The sequence below is a fragment of the Glycine soja genome, chromosome 11 (assembly GCF_004193775.1).
Source record: "Glycine soja cultivar W05 chromosome 11, ASM419377v2, whole genome shotgun sequence".
NCBI lineage: Eukaryota > Viridiplantae > Streptophyta > Magnoliopsida > Fabales > Fabaceae > Glycine > Glycine soja.
The window spans coordinates 47,414,722-47,432,361 of NC_041012.1; the positions used below are offsets into that span (position 1 = coordinate 47,414,722).

The window sequence follows — 17,640 nt, forward strand, 5'->3', positions numbered from 1 at the left end:
TATAATATAATATTAGAGTAGACTTATATATTAGACAACCTTATTTAATGTCAATTAATTTTAAGATGAAATCTAATAATTAAGATTCATAGTACTATCTCAATTTTCACATGGATTTTTTCTATTAAGAGAAAAAATGTTAAAAATAGTGTGTGAAAAAATAAAAGTATTTGGGAGGAATAACAATAATGCGACTTTCTCCTTATTTATTTCATAAATATTATAAAATATTAAATAAAATAAATACATGTAATAGCTTAAAAACATTTTTAAAACATTTAATATATTTATAAATATAAAAAGTTAATCAGAAGATGTGAGCAAGTATGATTAATTGCATAATTGTCGGTCAATATAAATAAAAATAAAATAATATAATTAATAATGTATTTTTTTAAAATAGAAAAAATATTTTTTTGAATTAATTTTATTTAGTTTAAGAATTATTTTGGTAGTTTCCGTAGAAATTCATATGACTATTTTTTAAGACAATTTATATGACTGTTTTTTCTATTCATAAAATAAAAAATTAAAGATAAATATAAAAAAATTATAATAGTTGATGCCGAATTGAGCAAGAGACCCTTTGTAGACAATTTATACGACTAAAAATCATATACAGTAAATAATTGTAGTATTTTGTAAGTCCAAAAAATACTAAGAACTTCCCTTGCAATTTGGCAATATCATCAAGGTCACGCGGAGCAATGGCACGTGAAGGCACTCTCCAATCTCCATCACCTTATTAACGTTAACATGAGCGCCCCATCACAGCATAATGATAGAAAAAGTAATTAACGTTAATTAACAAGAGTAAGCGTCTCGTTATCAAATATTTTAACAATGTTATTTAAGAAATATTTAATATAATTCGCTTAGTTAAAAAATGAGACGTTTTATCGACTTAGTAAAAATATTTATTAACATTTCCTTAACAATAACGTTAAATTTTTTTAACACGGTTTTATTATACAATAAAGAATCATGCCTGATTATTAAGTCCTTCAATTTTAAAATTGGGTTCGGATGTTCAATTATCTTTTTCTTTGTACCTATATCAAGTTTTTATTTTATTTTATTCTCTAAATTTAAAACCTGTGTGTTTTAATTCTTATTTGAATAATTTATTTATTTATTATATTTTAACCCTTATCTCTTTATTATGTGACGATTTTATATCGTGAAAACTTAGAGAATTAAAACAAAATTTATTAGTATAGAATTCTTTTTGACAGACTTAAAACATATAATTTTTAGATAAAAAGAGTAAAAAAAAGTGAAAACAATTATAAATTGAAAATATAATTAAACTTTCCAATAAAAAATACAATTAAACTTTAATTTTTTCCCCTCCAATATGATCTTGACAGCTATTAAAAATTAAAATTTTAACACCCGTGTGTAAAAATATAAAATATTATTGTAAAAAAAATTTAAGATGAATTTTATTAAAAACATTAGATGTTTTTATCATACCACTGACATCAATCAGAATTTAAATCCTATATTACTTTGTTAAAAAACATTATCACTTGGGCGGAAACTATAAATTTGACACAATCTTAACATAACAACTAATAAATGCTGAAAAGGATACTTCGTTTGTTCAATTTAATGACAAGTAGTATATACCATGTAATCACACATGACACAGACACTAACAATTCCATCGCGAGTCTTTGTCACTAATCCAGTATCTTTTTCACCAGACAACACACACGCGAAGGATCGTACTTGCTATCTATGCAAGAACACATGCTAATTTGACAAATAATTGACCTGTTGTAACACGGGGACAAAGACAAGAATGCACAGGTACATATAACATAATAAGCACTCCATTATTAAACAACATCAAACATGGGCAGCATGTCATGGTAGAGTAGTAACCGCGTCCACCAGGGAGCGTGGCAACGGTAATTTCACCATTCCAATAAGACACTCCTTAAACAACACACACACTCATTTCACTTCTCTCTATTTTCTAGAGAGAGAAAGAGAGTGTTTATTTTGTAGAGAGAGAGACTGAGTGTGGTTTTCAGAACAGAATTTCCTTCATATCAGCTTTTCCTCATCCCTTTGGCTTTTCTCTTGTTCTCAGCTTTTTCTAAAGCTTAGGATTTTTACCAGAATTTTTAATCACTTTCGTTATTATTATATTATATGCCAAAACTTAGCATTGCAGTGTGTACTTACGTTCACCACTCAAACTTCTGAATAAGCTCAGAATCTTGGCCGTTAAGTTTATTTACACACTCTACAACACAAACCTTTATTTATTTTTTATATTGTTTTCAGCATTACTTCCCAAGCTTGTTCAGTTTCTCTCTTAGGTAAGTTCATTCTGTTTCTCAGATTTCATCCCTCGTGTTCATGTATAATACTCAACTCAAATTTTATCTTTTTATGTATTTTTTGTGCTTGGGGAATAATGGGTCTGTTTTTTTTTTGGGGATTGAATTTTCAGAAGAGAATGGTTTTGTGATTGGTTTCAAGGGAAAGGAGTGAGCTGAAGATTAACTTTGAGCTTGGACAAATGGGTGAGGAGAGATCTGGTTCACAGAACAAAAGAGTGAAGATCTATGGAGAAGTTCTATTGGGATTTATAATTATGTTGATCTGCACAGTCCAGTTTTCACTTGCAGACACTGATCCCATTGATGGTAATGACTAATGATTCTGTCCCTTTTTAGCCTTACCTATTTTCCTCTACAGTGATGCTTTATGTTGATAATTGTGCTCCTGTGCCTCTTGTTATGTGACACGCTCAACTATTTCTCATTTTTAAATCAAAATTAGATAACCTTGTGGTTCTGCTTCTGCCTTACGCCCTTACCTCTCTAGCTAGGCTAATGTGCTATGGGCTACTGAATTTGTGGCATGGTGTGGAATGTGTGATGTGTTTGTTTTGTTACTCTTTTAACTCATTATCTCTTGATTGTTTTCATCTATCTGGGTCTTTCATAAGAGTGTTAAAATTTCATAATTGGAGCAGTTGCTGCAATTAATAGATTGTATACTGCATTGGGAAACCCTGTTCTTCCTGGATGGGTTTCTAGTGCGGGAGACCCGTGCGGAGAAGGGTGGCAAGGTGTTCAATGTAATGGTTCAGTCATACAAGAAATGTATGTAACCACTTTTCTCTTGCTTCTTCGCACCGATTGAAATCTCGCAAAAAATAAATAACCATTTAGCTCTTTGTTATTCATGACAGAATTCTGAATGGTGCAAACTTGGGAGGAGAACTGGGTGATAGCTTGGGAAGTTTTGTTTCTATCAGAGCAATGTAAATAGCTTTCTCTTTCTCTCTCTCTCTCTCTCTCTCTCTCTGTCTCCCTCTCTGTGCTCCACTCTTGCTGGCTTGCTTTTCATGCATCTTTCTGTATGTCCCCAGGCATCTGCATGGCATGAACAAGTCCATTTGTTAATGTATGTCTGCATGTATATTGCATTTCCCTGCATTACCTTTACCATTTGTTTCATGTTTCTGGGGCAGAGTTCTAAACAACAATCACATTGGGGGAAATATTCCATCCAGTTTGCCAGTCACTTTACAGCACTTGTATGTGGTACCTACCTTTGTGATACTACTAATATTTCTTCCAACACATTGTGCAAAATAACATAATGTTTTGTACTTTCGCAGCTTTCTTTCAGATAATCAGTTCACTGGAAGTATTCCAGCCTCTTTATCCACATTGACTGAACTGACTGACATGTGAGTTTATTGCTTTTTCAGTCTCTATATCAAATTCTAATGATAGATAGATGATGTTAACTGTTAAGCAAGTTTGTCTAAATGAGATTGAATTACCCCCTTGTAGGTCTCTTAACGGCAATCTTTTAACAGGAGAAATACCAGATGCATTTCAGTCTCTTACACAATTGATCAATCTGTAGGGACTCGTTTCAAATTATTCTTCAACTACGTATATACAAAATTGAATGAAGATTATTTTAGCTTCATTACACATAAACTTATTTGGTGAACCACAAACTGTTGTGCAGAGATTTATCTAATAACAATTTGAGTGGGGAATTGCCTCCATCCATGGAGAATTTGTCAGCTCTTACCAGTGTGTAAGTATTTTTTAATTCTTTTCTCTGTCCTCTGTCAATCAATCTAACTTTTTTCCTCATTGGCAGACATTTACAGAACAATAACCTGTCTGGGACCCTGGATGTTTTACAAGGCCTTCCACTGCAAGATTTGTACTTCTCTTAACCATGTTTTATATAAATTTTGCATGATATTAGTTTGGTTAAAATAAACAAGTAGTTCCCATAGTTTCATCCAATTTAGATTTTGGTCCCTGAGAGACCAATGCTTTAATAATGGGAAACTCTAAAGATCATTATCATTTCTTCATAAAATAAGGAGTAATACCTTAAGTAAAAATTATAATGATGAAAATGCAAACAACTGAAAAATATTACAAGTACCTTATTGTCAAATGGCAAGGACCAAAATCCAAATGAATGAAACTATTAATTTAAATCGGCAAAAATGTAGGGGTTGATTTTATTTTTTTTTACCTATCAATTTAAAGAATTACTGTTGATATAGGTTGTAGATCTTTTGGAAAATTGGAATTCGTATAGAATTTGATGTCTTTAATTTTTCAACCACATTCATTCTCTTTTTAAATTTGTACTTATTCTGCCGTATTTGAACAGGAATGTTGAGAACAACCAGTTTGCTGGACCAATACCTCCAAAGTTGTTAAGCATCCCTAGCTTCAGGTGAAATCACTAAACATAGAGAATTGCTTCTTTATGCTTAAATGAGATAATTCCTGAGTTACAAAACGTGAAGATGCAAAAATGTCAGACATTATATCCATAAGCAGGACATTAAGGTGTTATTATTGTTGTTGTTCCAGCTATCTTGTGTCTATTGAGAAAAATGAAATGATTATTTCTCAATCAAAGTTTCCTTTATTCCCTGTTCCTTGGCGGATTTCTATTTTCTGCCACAACAGAAATTTTTGTATTATATTTTTGTAACTTTGGTTCTTCAGACTTCAATAACTCATGGTGATTTTTGTTATACAGAAAAGATGGAAACCCGTTTAATCTCAATGGCAATTCTACTATAGCCCCAGCACATCCACCTCGTTCTCCAGTGCCAGCAACACCATCAGGAACTGTGGTTTCTGTGACGCCATCGTCTGGACGTATACCTACTAAACCGACCGAGGGACCAACTGCAGCAAAGGAATCAAATTCTGAGAAATCGAAAAAAAACACCAAAAAGGTGGTTTGGATATCTGTTTCTGGTATATTGGTGTTTATAATTCTAGTACTGGGACTTCTTCTCTTCGTTCCAAGATGTAGCAAAAGAGAATGGGTTAACAGAAGTTCCAAGCAACATCAAGTTGGCGCATATGGAGTTGAAAGACAGAATCCTAGGGAATATGGAGCTTTTGTCCAACCACCTAACCAAACTGAGAAAGGCAAATAAATACAACTTTTTGGTCTCTCTTAATTTTGTTTAACATTTAATTTTTCCTTGTGAGGATTTCACTAATATAACCATTCCAGTTTCTAAACATTTCTTGTTTCTCTAAATAGTACCAAAAGGTGCTATTGTGAGGCCGAAAGGGGATCATCAAGAAGAGGCAAGGAGAGTGAGGGCTATTCCAAATCCACAAGGCGAGCAAGAAAAGGATGAACAAAGAATGGAAACAATCCCAAAGTTGTTAGAGCATGAGATAGATATGAGTTCATTAGATGTATTTTCAATGCCTTCTCCACCGCCACCTCCTCCACCGCTTCCTGTTGAGAGGGTGATTGTTGAACCAACCTTATTCCACAAAGAGGCTAACATCAATCCTCCCAAAAAAAGTCCAGTTCCTCCCACTTTTGCTAAAACTTTCACCATCGCATCCCTTCAACAGTATACAAATAGCTTTTCTCAAGACAATCTTATAGGTTTAGGCATGCTGGGGAGTGTGTATAGGGCAGAGCTTCCAGATGGAAAGGTAGGATTTTTGCTCATTAATTGCATTGGTGCTTATTAACTGCCCAGTCTACTTCATTTCCATGGCTTATGATTTATTTTCCTGAACTTAATCACCTTTAGGTAGCTAATAATGATTACATTAATAATTTCTTTTTGTGTAGTTTCTTAAGTGTTCTCTTATCTGGATAGATAATATTTATTTATCACATGTTTAACTACTGATATGTTTCAACTGCATTTTGACTCAAGTTGCTCTATTTCTGTTTCCATTGTTCAAACAGTCTTGTAAATTGCATATATACCGTGATTGGACTCAAATCTTGACACTCACTCTTTCTCTATGAATTGTTAGATACTTGCTGTGAAGAAACTAGACAAGAGAGTTTCTGATCACCAAACAGATGATGAGTTTCTCGAATTGATAAACAGTATTGACAGAATCCGGCATCCAAATATTGTTGAGCTTATTGGGTACTGTGCAGAGCATGGCCAAAGGCTTCTTATTTATGAGTATTGCAGTAATGGGTCGTTGCAGGATGCACTCCATTCAGATGATGAATTCAAAACAAGATTGTCATGGAATGCTCGCATTCGGATAGCACTCGGGGCAGCTAGAGCCTTAGAGTAAGTCAATTAACTATTGCGTATTGACATTGAGGAAAAATATTTGCCCCTAGATGTCGATTTGTTGCATATTGTGGGTTCAATGTTTTCATTTTTGAATTTAATTTGTCCTTCCTGAATTTTCAAGTATTCCTCCGAGTCAGAGGATTGATTTAATGCTGGAACTTTATTGCTAGAAATTTGGGGTCAGTATAGTGTGTCTATATATATATATGCTACAACTTTTTGAAGTTTAAGATGCTAAAACATAGTAATAGTTCTCCATAATGTGTGTTGATGTGGAACTTTCTGAATCTAACGCTGTAATGTTGTCCTCTGACAAGGTACTTGCATGAGCAGTTTCAGCCATCTGTTGTGCACAGAAATTTCAAGTCTGCTAACATTCTCCTCGATGATGATGTTTCTGTGCGCGCATCTGATTGTGGTTTGGCTCCACTAATAACTAAAGGTTCTGTAAGTCAGGTAAGAGATTATTAGGTACAGTAAAAAATATGTTTCTGCATTATGAGGGGATTGGTAAGAAAAGTTCTGCTAGAAAAATACATATTTTGTGTGGACTAACCTCCATAGTAGCCATTTTGATTATGGTAACTTTGTATAATGTTTAAGTTTTTCCCCCCTCATCGTTATAGGCATAATATTGATAATTTGTTGCCAAAAGATTGATAATTATTTTTACTCAAAAAGAAAACTTCAAAATCATCCTCAATAAACTACATTATACCAATGGTGCAACTACATTATACCAATGGTGAAATAGCATTTCATTGAAATGCAATTTTTTTTTAACTTTTATTTGGTTGTCCCTCTGAAGTATGGTGCAACTACATTATACCAATGGTGAAATAGCATTTCATTGAAATAATTGTCAGTCCAATTTGCATTATATAAACATTCCACCCATTTTCAGCTCTCAGGACAACTGCTAACAGCATATGGCTATGGGGCTCCCGAGTTTGAGTCAGGAATTTACACATATCAGAGTGATGTTTACAGCTTTGGAGTAGTTATGTTAGAACTTTTGACAGGCCGTCAGTCCTACGACAGGTGAGATCCAATAATTGAAGTACTTCAGCATCTATTTTAATTTATAAGTAAATTACAATAACTATCCCTGAAGTTTAATGAAATTACACAAGCACTCCTGTCTTTATCTATTCTTACACTAACCCCTTTAGTTATTTAAAAATATACATTGAGACTTCCTTAATATTACATTGTAAATGTTAAAAAAAAAACAGAATAAATTTGTGTAATTTTACAAAATCTCATAAGTGGTTGGTGTAATTTACTTTTAATTTATTTATGGTAGTTGTTAATTCATGTATTCTGAACATCTTGGACAGGACACGCCCTCGAGGGGAGCAGTTTCTGGTGAGGTGGGCTATTCCTCAGCTTCATGACATTGATGCATTATCAAAGATGGTTGATCCTTCTCTAAAAGGAAACTACCCTGCCAAATCATTGTCAAATTTTGCAGACATTATTTCTAGATGTGTTCAGGTAAGCTAGCTTCTTTCACTCTGAGCTTAAAAGTGTTGCTAAGCTTGCTAATCTCTTTGACATGGAATTGATTTCTTGGCCTTATGTGTATCTCTTATGCAGTCAGAGCCAGAATTTAGGCCAGCAATGTCAGAAGTGGTCTTGTACTTAATAAATATGATAAGGAAGGAATCTCAGCAAAGTGAATCAAATGAATAAACAATGGAAATGGTAATGATATTTGAACATGCATAAATGTGCAAAGAATAAGAATTACATGCACTGATTGCTGAATCTCTACTAGTTGAGCTATGCTTGATTGCATTTCACCCAAGGAGGGGCCCAATTAGATGCCCCCATATTCCGAAGTACTGACCCATCCAACATTCACATGCCAGGAGTTTTGACCAATCATCTTCAGAGAAATTATAGCTACCGACACTCCTCGCACTCGTGTAGTTTATATTTTATTTTGTTATTATACATATATGATCATTTAATGGTTCATTGAACCATGCCATGTTGCAGTGCCCTGGAAATGATTTGAACCCATTTGTTTGATGATTACTTCCTTATTGTTGATTTAGAAATATAATTTCATTGTGCATCCTAGTGATTTTTTATATCAATACTTGATGATGAAATTTTGATAATCCTTGAATACATTCAAGCATTGTAATTTAATATTGTTCTTCGTAAACTAGAAAAACGCTTATTGTCCTTTAGTTGTCTAAGATACGGGGGTTGATGGGAACTCAATTCTATAATTTAAATCAATGCAACTTTTGCTATGCGTTTCAAAAATACCAGTCAGAAATTAGAATGTATTGAGTGTTTACATCAATCAGCATGACAAGGAATTTGGGGCCCGTGTATGAAGAAAAAGAAATAGACTGGTCTATAAAGTGATTGATTTGGTTTTCCGTAGAGAAATGATTAGTTATTAAAATTGTTCTGCTTGAAAAAAATTTAGCCAGGCTGGTCTATATATTTCAATTGAATAATTAAGGAGAAAAAAATTTAACATTGATTTCAATTATAATAATATTAACAGTATCACTTGTGTTATAGTTGAAAAATGTTATGGACAGAAATAACAATCCAAGAGTTGTTGGTATTCTCTCTAAAATTATTTTAAGAACTCTACGTATAATAGTTTTATTATACTTATACCAAATGTATTCATTGTAAAATACTAAAATAGACAAATCTTTCAACATGATATGAAAATTGCATGATTTAATTTCAATTTGGGAATATCATGTTAAACCAAATTTAAATCTTCATTGTCAAACTGGTTTGTGTCATCCTTGCAACGAGAAAAGACTCTTATCTCCCAAGTCCTTTCTTCTATTTACTAAAAAAAATAGAGATCGAGAGCATATGATAAAATCCCCCAAATTGGATCACAAATTCATCATCATAAACTCTAGGAAATTGATTCAAAATGTGAAGAAAGGTCAGAAATGAAAAAACAAGAAGTAGAAGAGACACTACAATCATAGCATGATTGATATGTAAAGAAGAATTCGGCACAAAAAAGATTGATTTGATAAAAATCTAGTGGTTCATGTCAAGAACTAAGGGAGATACTCTTCACAAGCAAAATGCTATTCAGTATTCAATTTCAAATTCATAATTTTTTTTTACAATGAGTTAAAAACTCCTATTTACACCTCTACTAAACTAACTAAGCCCATGGCCCAATAAGCTAACCCAAGGTCCAACAAGCAAACCAACTAATCCAACCAATGCAATTACTTAACACACCTCATTTTATGCTTATTGCACATCCAAAATTTGTAAAGTCTCCATCTTCCCCTTCTCATCTCACTCACTCTTCTTCTCTCCATCTCCCTCTTCATTGCGGGTAGCACTTGTGTGGATCCTCTCGACTGGGACAGTGTGACTGATCAGGTTGACTTCGAACATGTCATTGTCTTTGACGTAGAACATGGCCTGTGATGCCAAGTTCGTGAGGGGGATCTTGAAGTGCTCATTCCATGTTGGGTTCCTTTGAGTTTGAGATCACGCGAGTATGGGGCATAGTGGTGTCGGCAACGCAAACAGTGATATAAGGATTGTCGATGATATTTTCCAAGGGTAGTGGCACTGCTAAAGAACAAAGTTGTGTCTGTTACGGATCACTCAATCCGTAAATATATAGAATTTTGTGTGGAGGAAATGGTGGTTTGTTGCAGCATAGATGTTCATGGATCATAGCGATGCACGTGGTGATTTACTCCAATATAACCTCAATCCTCTATCAATACACAATACAAAATAAACTATGCTTTTTTCATTGATCGTGGAAGAGCTAACAATACAATAAATCATCTTGTAACACAATCACTTATATTACATTATTAATTTATTATATTATATATGAGAAATGCTAGCAATATGCAATACTCTTTTTGACACACTATATGGATGGAATTTATGTGAGTTTTACTGCGATTCTTGTTTTTCATTTACTAGGTCTCATTTCCAAATTGATAGGAAATTAAAGAAATATTTTTTGAGAAAAGGAAAACAAATATTTATAAAATATACGATTCTAATTTTGCATGCAAGGGCATCTTATTGATGTTATATATTAACGCTCCAAAATTTAATTATCGGGAAACAAATATTGCTTTTATAATATTTAGACAAACAATAAAAAAGGAAAAAAAAAAAAAGAAGATAAAGTGCATGAACGGACGCTGGTTGTAAGATAGATGAGGAAACGATGCATGAATATCTTTCGTCCCTCGTATGGTAACGCGCGAACTTGTTTCTCTCCGTTCCTCTTCACTTTTCTTCCCCCCCCCTTGTTGACCGACAAACAATATCACAATCGCAAAGAGAAGCCGTTCATTTCTATTCCCCTCGCCACCAACAAATATCTTCATTCCCTCACCAAATCTCGCATCCATATTTTTTTTCTTCATTTTTATATAGATCTCTTTCTCTCTCACTGTGTCTATATCTCCGTGTTTGGCATGAGTACCTACGACACCAACCCCTTCGCCCAAGACGAGGTTAATCCCTTCGCCGTAAGTTTCTTTCTTCCCTAACTCTCTCTTCCATTTCATTCCTACCCTAACTTTATTTTCATTCACATTTTTCTCCAATTACGTACGTGTTTCATGTCGCAGCTGCATATTTGTTTGAATGATCTGATCCGTGTTTGTGGTGTGGTGTGGTGTCATTAGTGAATTAAATGAAATTCGTAATATGTAGCTGCAAGATTATTAATGATATATAATACGAATATATATTGAATATTGCAGACTCTGTTCGTGTATCAGATCTTAGAACTAGAAATTTGAAAATGATTTAATTTTTTGATTCGTTCGTTCTCTCTGTTTCTACTTTTTAGCAAAAGCAGGTTTTAGATTGTGGTTGTGATGCCATGGCAACATCTATCAGTTGCGGTGGCCGCCACAAATATCGCGCCATTTTGTGATTGTGAACCCCAACATTAACCGACGTAATGACTATTTGATTGATCTTTAGTTCTCTATATGTTTACTCGTCTCATATTATTTATTTTTTAAAGGCAACATACATTTCTGAAGAAAATTGTTGATTACATAAATTTTAACGATAGATATATTCTTATTAACAATTTTTATATATAATAGAATTTGATCATTATATTTTACTATATCATTTTATACTTTTACTCGTTAATATGATTGTCGTCAAACTTCAAAGAGTGAGTTTCTATTAAATGGGTAAAAATATTTTATATTATCAGTAATTTTAAATTAAAGTCAAGTGACAAATATTATTTTGAGAGAAACTAAAAATGTAAAAAGATATCGATAAAATATCTTGTATATTTTAAAAGTTATTTTCAAGTTTTCAGTATAAATAGAAAAATTGAATTGCAAAGCTCAAAATTTATATATGAATACATTTTTATGGGGGAGAATTTCATTCAAATTAATGCCATTAAATTATTTTAAGCACTTGGCCGAAAGAAGGTCATTGAACATGAAAATACATATTACCAGAAAGAAGCTCACCATTCACCAAAAAAGGAAGAAGAAAGAAGCTCACGATTTTAAGAAAGTTTTAAAAGAATATGTTAATAGTATTTTAAAAAAATATATATTTTAATCATTGACTCCCCTTTTAAATCATAAAGTGTTTTGAATTCTTTTTGTCTTGCTTATTATATTATTATTTTTGAAATTATATAGTTTTAAACATTTAAGAAAAGTCCCATAAAAAAAGACATTAAGAAAAGAAAAGATAATATTGAGATGATATTAATTAAGAATATATTTCAGTTATTTTTTAATATTTTCAGTGGCTGAAAAACTTATTCATTGTTTGATAAATAAATTTTTTTAGTATTTTTTAATATTTTTTAAAACTTTATTTGAAATAATATTTTTTAAGAGGATAGTTTTTAATTTTTTATATTTTTTTTATTTTATCCTCAATATATTTATTTATTTATCTTTTTTTAAAATAAATCATAAATTTATTATTTTCTATCATTTAATATATTTTCTAACTATTTTAACTATCAATCTTATCAAATATTTATGATTTAATAAGTTAAGTAACTAACTTTTTAGATAACTAACTTTTTAGATAACTTATTGCAATATATTGACATATTCATAAAACCTATAATACTGCAGTAACTTATAATACTATAGCTAACCTTTATTTATATTAATTATAGTCCTAGTTAATTAGGAAAGTAAATCATGACAAGAAATATGATAGCTAATCTTGAGGAAATAGAGAAACTAATCGACTAGTCGTACAGGAAAATTTAAAATGTTCTGTGATATTATAAAGATGTTTTTTATATATATATTCTACAATGATAATTACTTTAACATCTAAAAATTTATGTGTTTTCAATAATAATTTTAGGATGGAACTGCGAAAGGAAATGCATCGGGGCAATCAAATCGTGGTGGTGGTGCAGCCTCAAGGCTTTCACCCCTGTCTCCTGAGCCTTATGATCGTGCAGCAACTGTTGACATTCCTCTTGGATCCTCAAAGGTAGACCACATTATGAAACTGTTGAAATAAATTTCAAAACTATGCTATATTAATGTTGTCGACCAAATATTTAATTATGTAGATTTTATCTTTAGGACCTCGAAGCCAAGGAGAAGGAGCTCCAAGCTAGAGAGGCTGAATTGAAAAGAAGGGAACAGGTTATTTTTCATGATCTCAAACATACTTTTGGATAACCAAACATCATTCCAAACTGATTTTACTCTCAAACATACTTTTGGAACACTCCCATTCAAAATCCAAACATACCCTCATTTGATTGCTTTGAACATTTTATTAAGTTAGAAACTTGGTTTGTTAGATTCAATGTTTTAGGCTGTTATTTTACATAGGTGCCAGTAATTAGTAATGATTCTATCTGTTTTAAGTTGAAAAACAACAAGGTCCCAATTGGTAGTAAGAGTAGCTTCTGTTATTTCTTTGATATGGTTGTTTATTACCTTAATAAGCCATCATATCATACTTTTAATGTCATCATATCAGTGACTTTGACCATGCTATGAGTTAACTTGGCTATTGCATATATAAGATATTTTGTGTTGGTCAAGTAGTTCACGATCTCATGATGTTTTGTAGGAGCTAAAACGAAAGGAAGATGCTATAGCACGAGGTATTTTGAGTTCATCTATACTTACATAACCCAACAGGAATAATGCCTTTAGTTTGGTGGTTTACACTTTTTTCTTTTGCAGCTGGAATTGTTATAGAGGATAAAAATTGGCCACCTTTTTGCCCCATCATTCATCACGACATTGCAAATGAAATACCTATACATCTTCAATCAATCCAGTATGTTGCATTTACAACATGGTTAGGTATGTTGAAGTCTAGATTTTTTTTGTTATAGATTATGTTTTAGTCATAACTACTTGTTTTCTGAGACTTAGTTAATAGAAAATTACATCTGTTTTGCTTCATTTGATTAGTATTTTCTAGTTTTTAGCAACTTGCATCAAAGATTTCAGTATTAATTCAAATGTTGGACAAAAGGGCAGTTTCATATTCTTTTTAGTCGAAATATGAAATTCAAATTCATATGATAAAGAATCACTAATAAAATTCCATGCATAGAGCCTATTAGAACTCTGAAATATCACCTCCCTGTTTCTGTTGAAGCTTCTCGTATAAACATCCTTTTATCAACATATTTCTTCAATTACTGTCCATATTTTAATTTTGAGCTTTGCAACAATTTGCAGGTTTGGTTATATGCCTTTTATGGAATATTATAGCAGTTACTGTAGCTTGGATCAAAGGAGAAGGTTTGTTTTACTACTAGATATTGAACCAACAAACACAGTAGGGCTGTTGTTTACATAAATTTGTCTTACCTTGTAGGTCTTTCAATCTGGTTTCTATCTATCATATACTTTATTTCCGGTGTTCCAGCATCCTATGTGATGTGGTATCGTCCTCTTTATCGTGCGACAAGGTAGTTTTCAATTTGATTGAATTCAATTCTTATGGTATGGCATGGATAATTGATATTCAAGATGATTTCAGCCTTTTCCTAAACTATAAAAAATTGTTAATGTCATCCACATTGGCTTTATTGCCATTGTGAAGCATTAAACATTTTCTGTAGCAGCAGTATGTACATCTGGGGACTTTGTGAGCAGAATGTAAGTCAATAAATGACAACGTTGTCATTTTGAAACTGAAAGGCTTGTGGGTGCAAAGTTTACATTATAAAATACCTTAATCTAGTTTTCTCTAACGAAAGGAGGTGCCAGAAGTAGAAAGAGTGAGAAAGGAGAGAGCTGTGGGGACAGATGGAGTATGTTGATGTATAGCCTTTGACAATTGACATGTAAATGCCTTTTTGGGAATGTTTATATTGTGAACAGGAACCGTTTTAGTATCAGCAATTCAGGATTCTTCCTTTTTTCTTCCCTCGATTTTAACATTCCAAATTAAAATGTTATGTTTTATATTTTTGTGCCATCTCATGTTACAGGACGGATAGTGCTCTAAGGTTTAGTTTGTTTTTCTTGTCTTACGGGGTAAGTTTTACATACTTTCTACTTGTGCTCATTCATTCTACACTAAGTTCTCTTATCCTTTTTCCCATTCTTTCCAAGCAGGTGCACATTCTCTTTTGCGTTTATGCTGCAGTTGCTCCTCCAATTATCTTCAAAGGGAAATCTCTCACGTGAGTCCCTTTTTAAAACTGCATTCCTTTTATTTAATCTGCTACCTGGCGTTCTTCTTTAATCACTCTTTTGCTGATTTGATATTTTAGAGCCGAAGAAAACATTAATAGGCTGTTCCCATTTTAACACCAATTGCCTTTGCTTTCTTTACCTCTAGCTTTGATTTATCATCGAGCTAATTGATCTGTCCCTAAACTATTTAATCGAGGGGACATCTTTTGGAGGCACTTTATTAGGCATGATTTTGTCTCTTTTGCACTTCACTTGAGGATTATCTCATCATATTTTTCTTTTAAATTGTTGTTGTGCTGGATTGAAGGCATATTTATTACCATATCTCCTTTATAAATTATCAGTTATGTTATTGCCATACTGTTCTTTTTGCATTGTTGTTGCAGTTTTACTTTAATTAATGTTTGTGTTTGTGTGATGTTATGTTGTGGCCAGAGGTATTCTGCCTGCGTTTGAGGTATTGGACTACAATGCATTGGTTGGGGTAAGTACCATTTGTGTTACTATTATTTTTTGGCTTCTAATTTATTATTCTCCTCCCAAAGGGAAGGGTAATATATATTCATGTCACGATGACATGTTTAAATGATACTTGTGCTGAAAAATGACAGATACTCTACTTTATTGGGTTTGGATTTTTCTGCATTGAATCACTGCTGAGCATTTGGGTTATTCAGGTTTTTGATAGTCCTAACTCTACCCTAATGCATTCTCTTGACTCTAGTGTTTTTCTTTTTTAACATTTAATTTATATTTGCAGCAAGTATACATGTACTTTCGGGGCAGTGGAAAGGCTGCAGAGATGAGGCGTGCAGCTGCGCAAGGGGCCATGAGGGCAGCTCTATGACAAGGCGATGAAATGTGTAAATTGGCACTTCCAAATGTCTTACCAATTGCTACACCATAAATATAGATGTTTTACTCTATAGGTTTGGCCTTGGAATTCAGTCAAATTAGATGGTTAAGACAAACTCTAGTTGTGTACAGCATACATTTTTGTTTTATCTGCATGCATACATAGCGCTACATTATTTGAGAATTGAAATACTCCCTTGATGTATGTATGACTTGTTTCATAGAATACTTTCGATATTTGATATTAACAAGTATGGTTGATAAAAATAAATTAGCTTTCTATTGTTCTAACAACACAGGTGTTATACTTGTCCATGCGAAAGCCACAATTTTGTATTACAGGCAATTTGTTTTCCAAGAAGAATAACATAATGATTTTAAAGACACTTGTTGGTATTTATTTTTTTTAAAATTAATTTAATTGTTTCATAAATAAATATTTTCAAAGTACGAGAGTTATTAATAAAATTCCACGTGTTAAAAGAATTTGTTTAAAATATTTAGTATTTTTATTTTTTTAATGTTAAACTTGTGATATCAGAGAGCCTAACAACTACACACTAGTTGTCTGACTTTGGCTGCTTGTTGATTGCTTCTTGACTGGGAATTCACCCTTGTTATCTGCATTAACGATGAATATAGATTTTTTCAATGTTTACTTTACCCTAAACTGCTCTAAATTTTTCAATATCTACATCATACCTTGCTTAAGTTTTCCTAGAACTACTGAACTATGGTCACAACTCACAAGTTTATGTTACAAGACTTTTGAGATTGAAAGATGTGGTAACAAAGTATAGATAATTGGTGACCATAAAACAGGAAATGATATTGTATCTTAGGATTGGCTGAGGCATGCAAAATGCAGAGCTGAAGTAATTTTACTATCACAGGTAATAGGTAGGATGCAATAGCAAAAGAACAAAGATGTTAGTTAATTTGTTTTTGAGTATTTAACAAAAATGTTAAGACAATTTCATATGCTTAGATAGGGGTGGAACCTACAACTTTCTGCTTCGGAAACAAATGCTTTATCCACTGAGCTACAGGCGCTAACTGTCATTAAAGTTTTTATGCAAAATACCATATAACGTAATGATGAACGTTACCACACATTAACTTCATCCGACATTTGATATGTATGAAAATATTATGAAAAATATTATCTGATACTATCATATAAGATTTTGATTAATTAGGTTAATTAGATATGACAAATTATGTCACGTGACACATTAATTAGTGATTTAAAATTTTTAAGTGAATTAGTTTTAGTCTTTATATTATCTAAATTGAGTAACTGAGATTTGATGTATAAGTCTAATGACTTGTTGTAAACAAATCTGGACTCAATCTAATATTTTGGTGCTAAAAGATAATCTCCAATGTTTAGATAGAGTACATGTATGTTGGGATAATGGTTTTGATTTTGAATGTATTCTTGGAGGTTGAACATATTTTTGAAAAAAAATATCTTTGTATCTTTTATTTTAAATAATTTGTAGAGACTGT

At 32.3% G+C, this 17,640-nt stretch overlaps 2 protein-coding genes across 4 annotated transcripts; both read left to right on the plus strand.

Annotated features, from left to right (window-relative positions):
• Nucleotides 1-1,966: 1,966 nt before the first annotated feature.
• Nucleotides 1,967-8,702, plus strand: LOC114377180 (protein STRUBBELIG-RECEPTOR FAMILY 3-like). Of its 3 annotated transcripts, none has more exons than XM_028335590.1 (17): nt 1,967-2,333; nt 2,455-2,663; nt 2,996-3,125; nt 3,215-3,286; nt 3,497-3,562; nt 3,647-3,718; nt 3,825-3,896; nt 4,009-4,080; nt 4,147-4,212; nt 4,678-4,743; nt 5,056-5,456; nt 5,575-5,984; nt 6,318-6,589; nt 6,913-7,051; nt 7,500-7,636; nt 7,936-8,092; nt 8,195-8,702. In XM_028335590.1, exons 2-17 carry the CDS (start codon nt 2,537-2,539, stop codon nt 8,288-8,290), a joined length of 2,355 nt encoding a protein of 784 aa, XP_028191391.1. In that variant the 5' UTR covers nt 1,967-2,333; nt 2,455-2,536; the 3' UTR covers nt 8,291-8,702. The 3 variants fall into 3 exon arrangements, with proteins under 3 accessions (XP_028191391.1, XP_028191390.1, XP_028191392.1); XM_028335589.1 differs by having other exon boundaries at nt 2,468-2,663; XM_028335591.1 differs by lacking the exon at nt 1,967-2,333 and adding an exon at nt 3,395-3,429 and having other exon boundaries at nt 2,526-2,663; nt 3,012-3,125; nt 3,497-3,569.
• A 2,197-nt stretch (nt 8,703-10,899) lies between these two features.
• On the plus strand, nt 10,900-16,318 carry LOC114377183 (secretory carrier-associated membrane protein 1-like). The gene is made up of 12 exons (XM_028335595.1): nt 10,900-11,112; nt 12,959-13,090; nt 13,186-13,248; nt 13,685-13,718; nt 13,801-13,923; nt 14,308-14,370; nt 14,447-14,540; nt 15,066-15,111; nt 15,193-15,260; nt 15,709-15,757; nt 15,885-15,950; nt 16,034-16,318. Exons 1-12 carry the CDS (start codon nt 11,059-11,061, stop codon nt 16,118-16,120), a joined length of 879 nt encoding a protein of 292 aa, XP_028191396.1. The 5' UTR covers nt 10,900-11,058; the 3' UTR covers nt 16,121-16,318.
• Nucleotides 16,319-17,640: the final 1,322 nt, after the last annotated feature.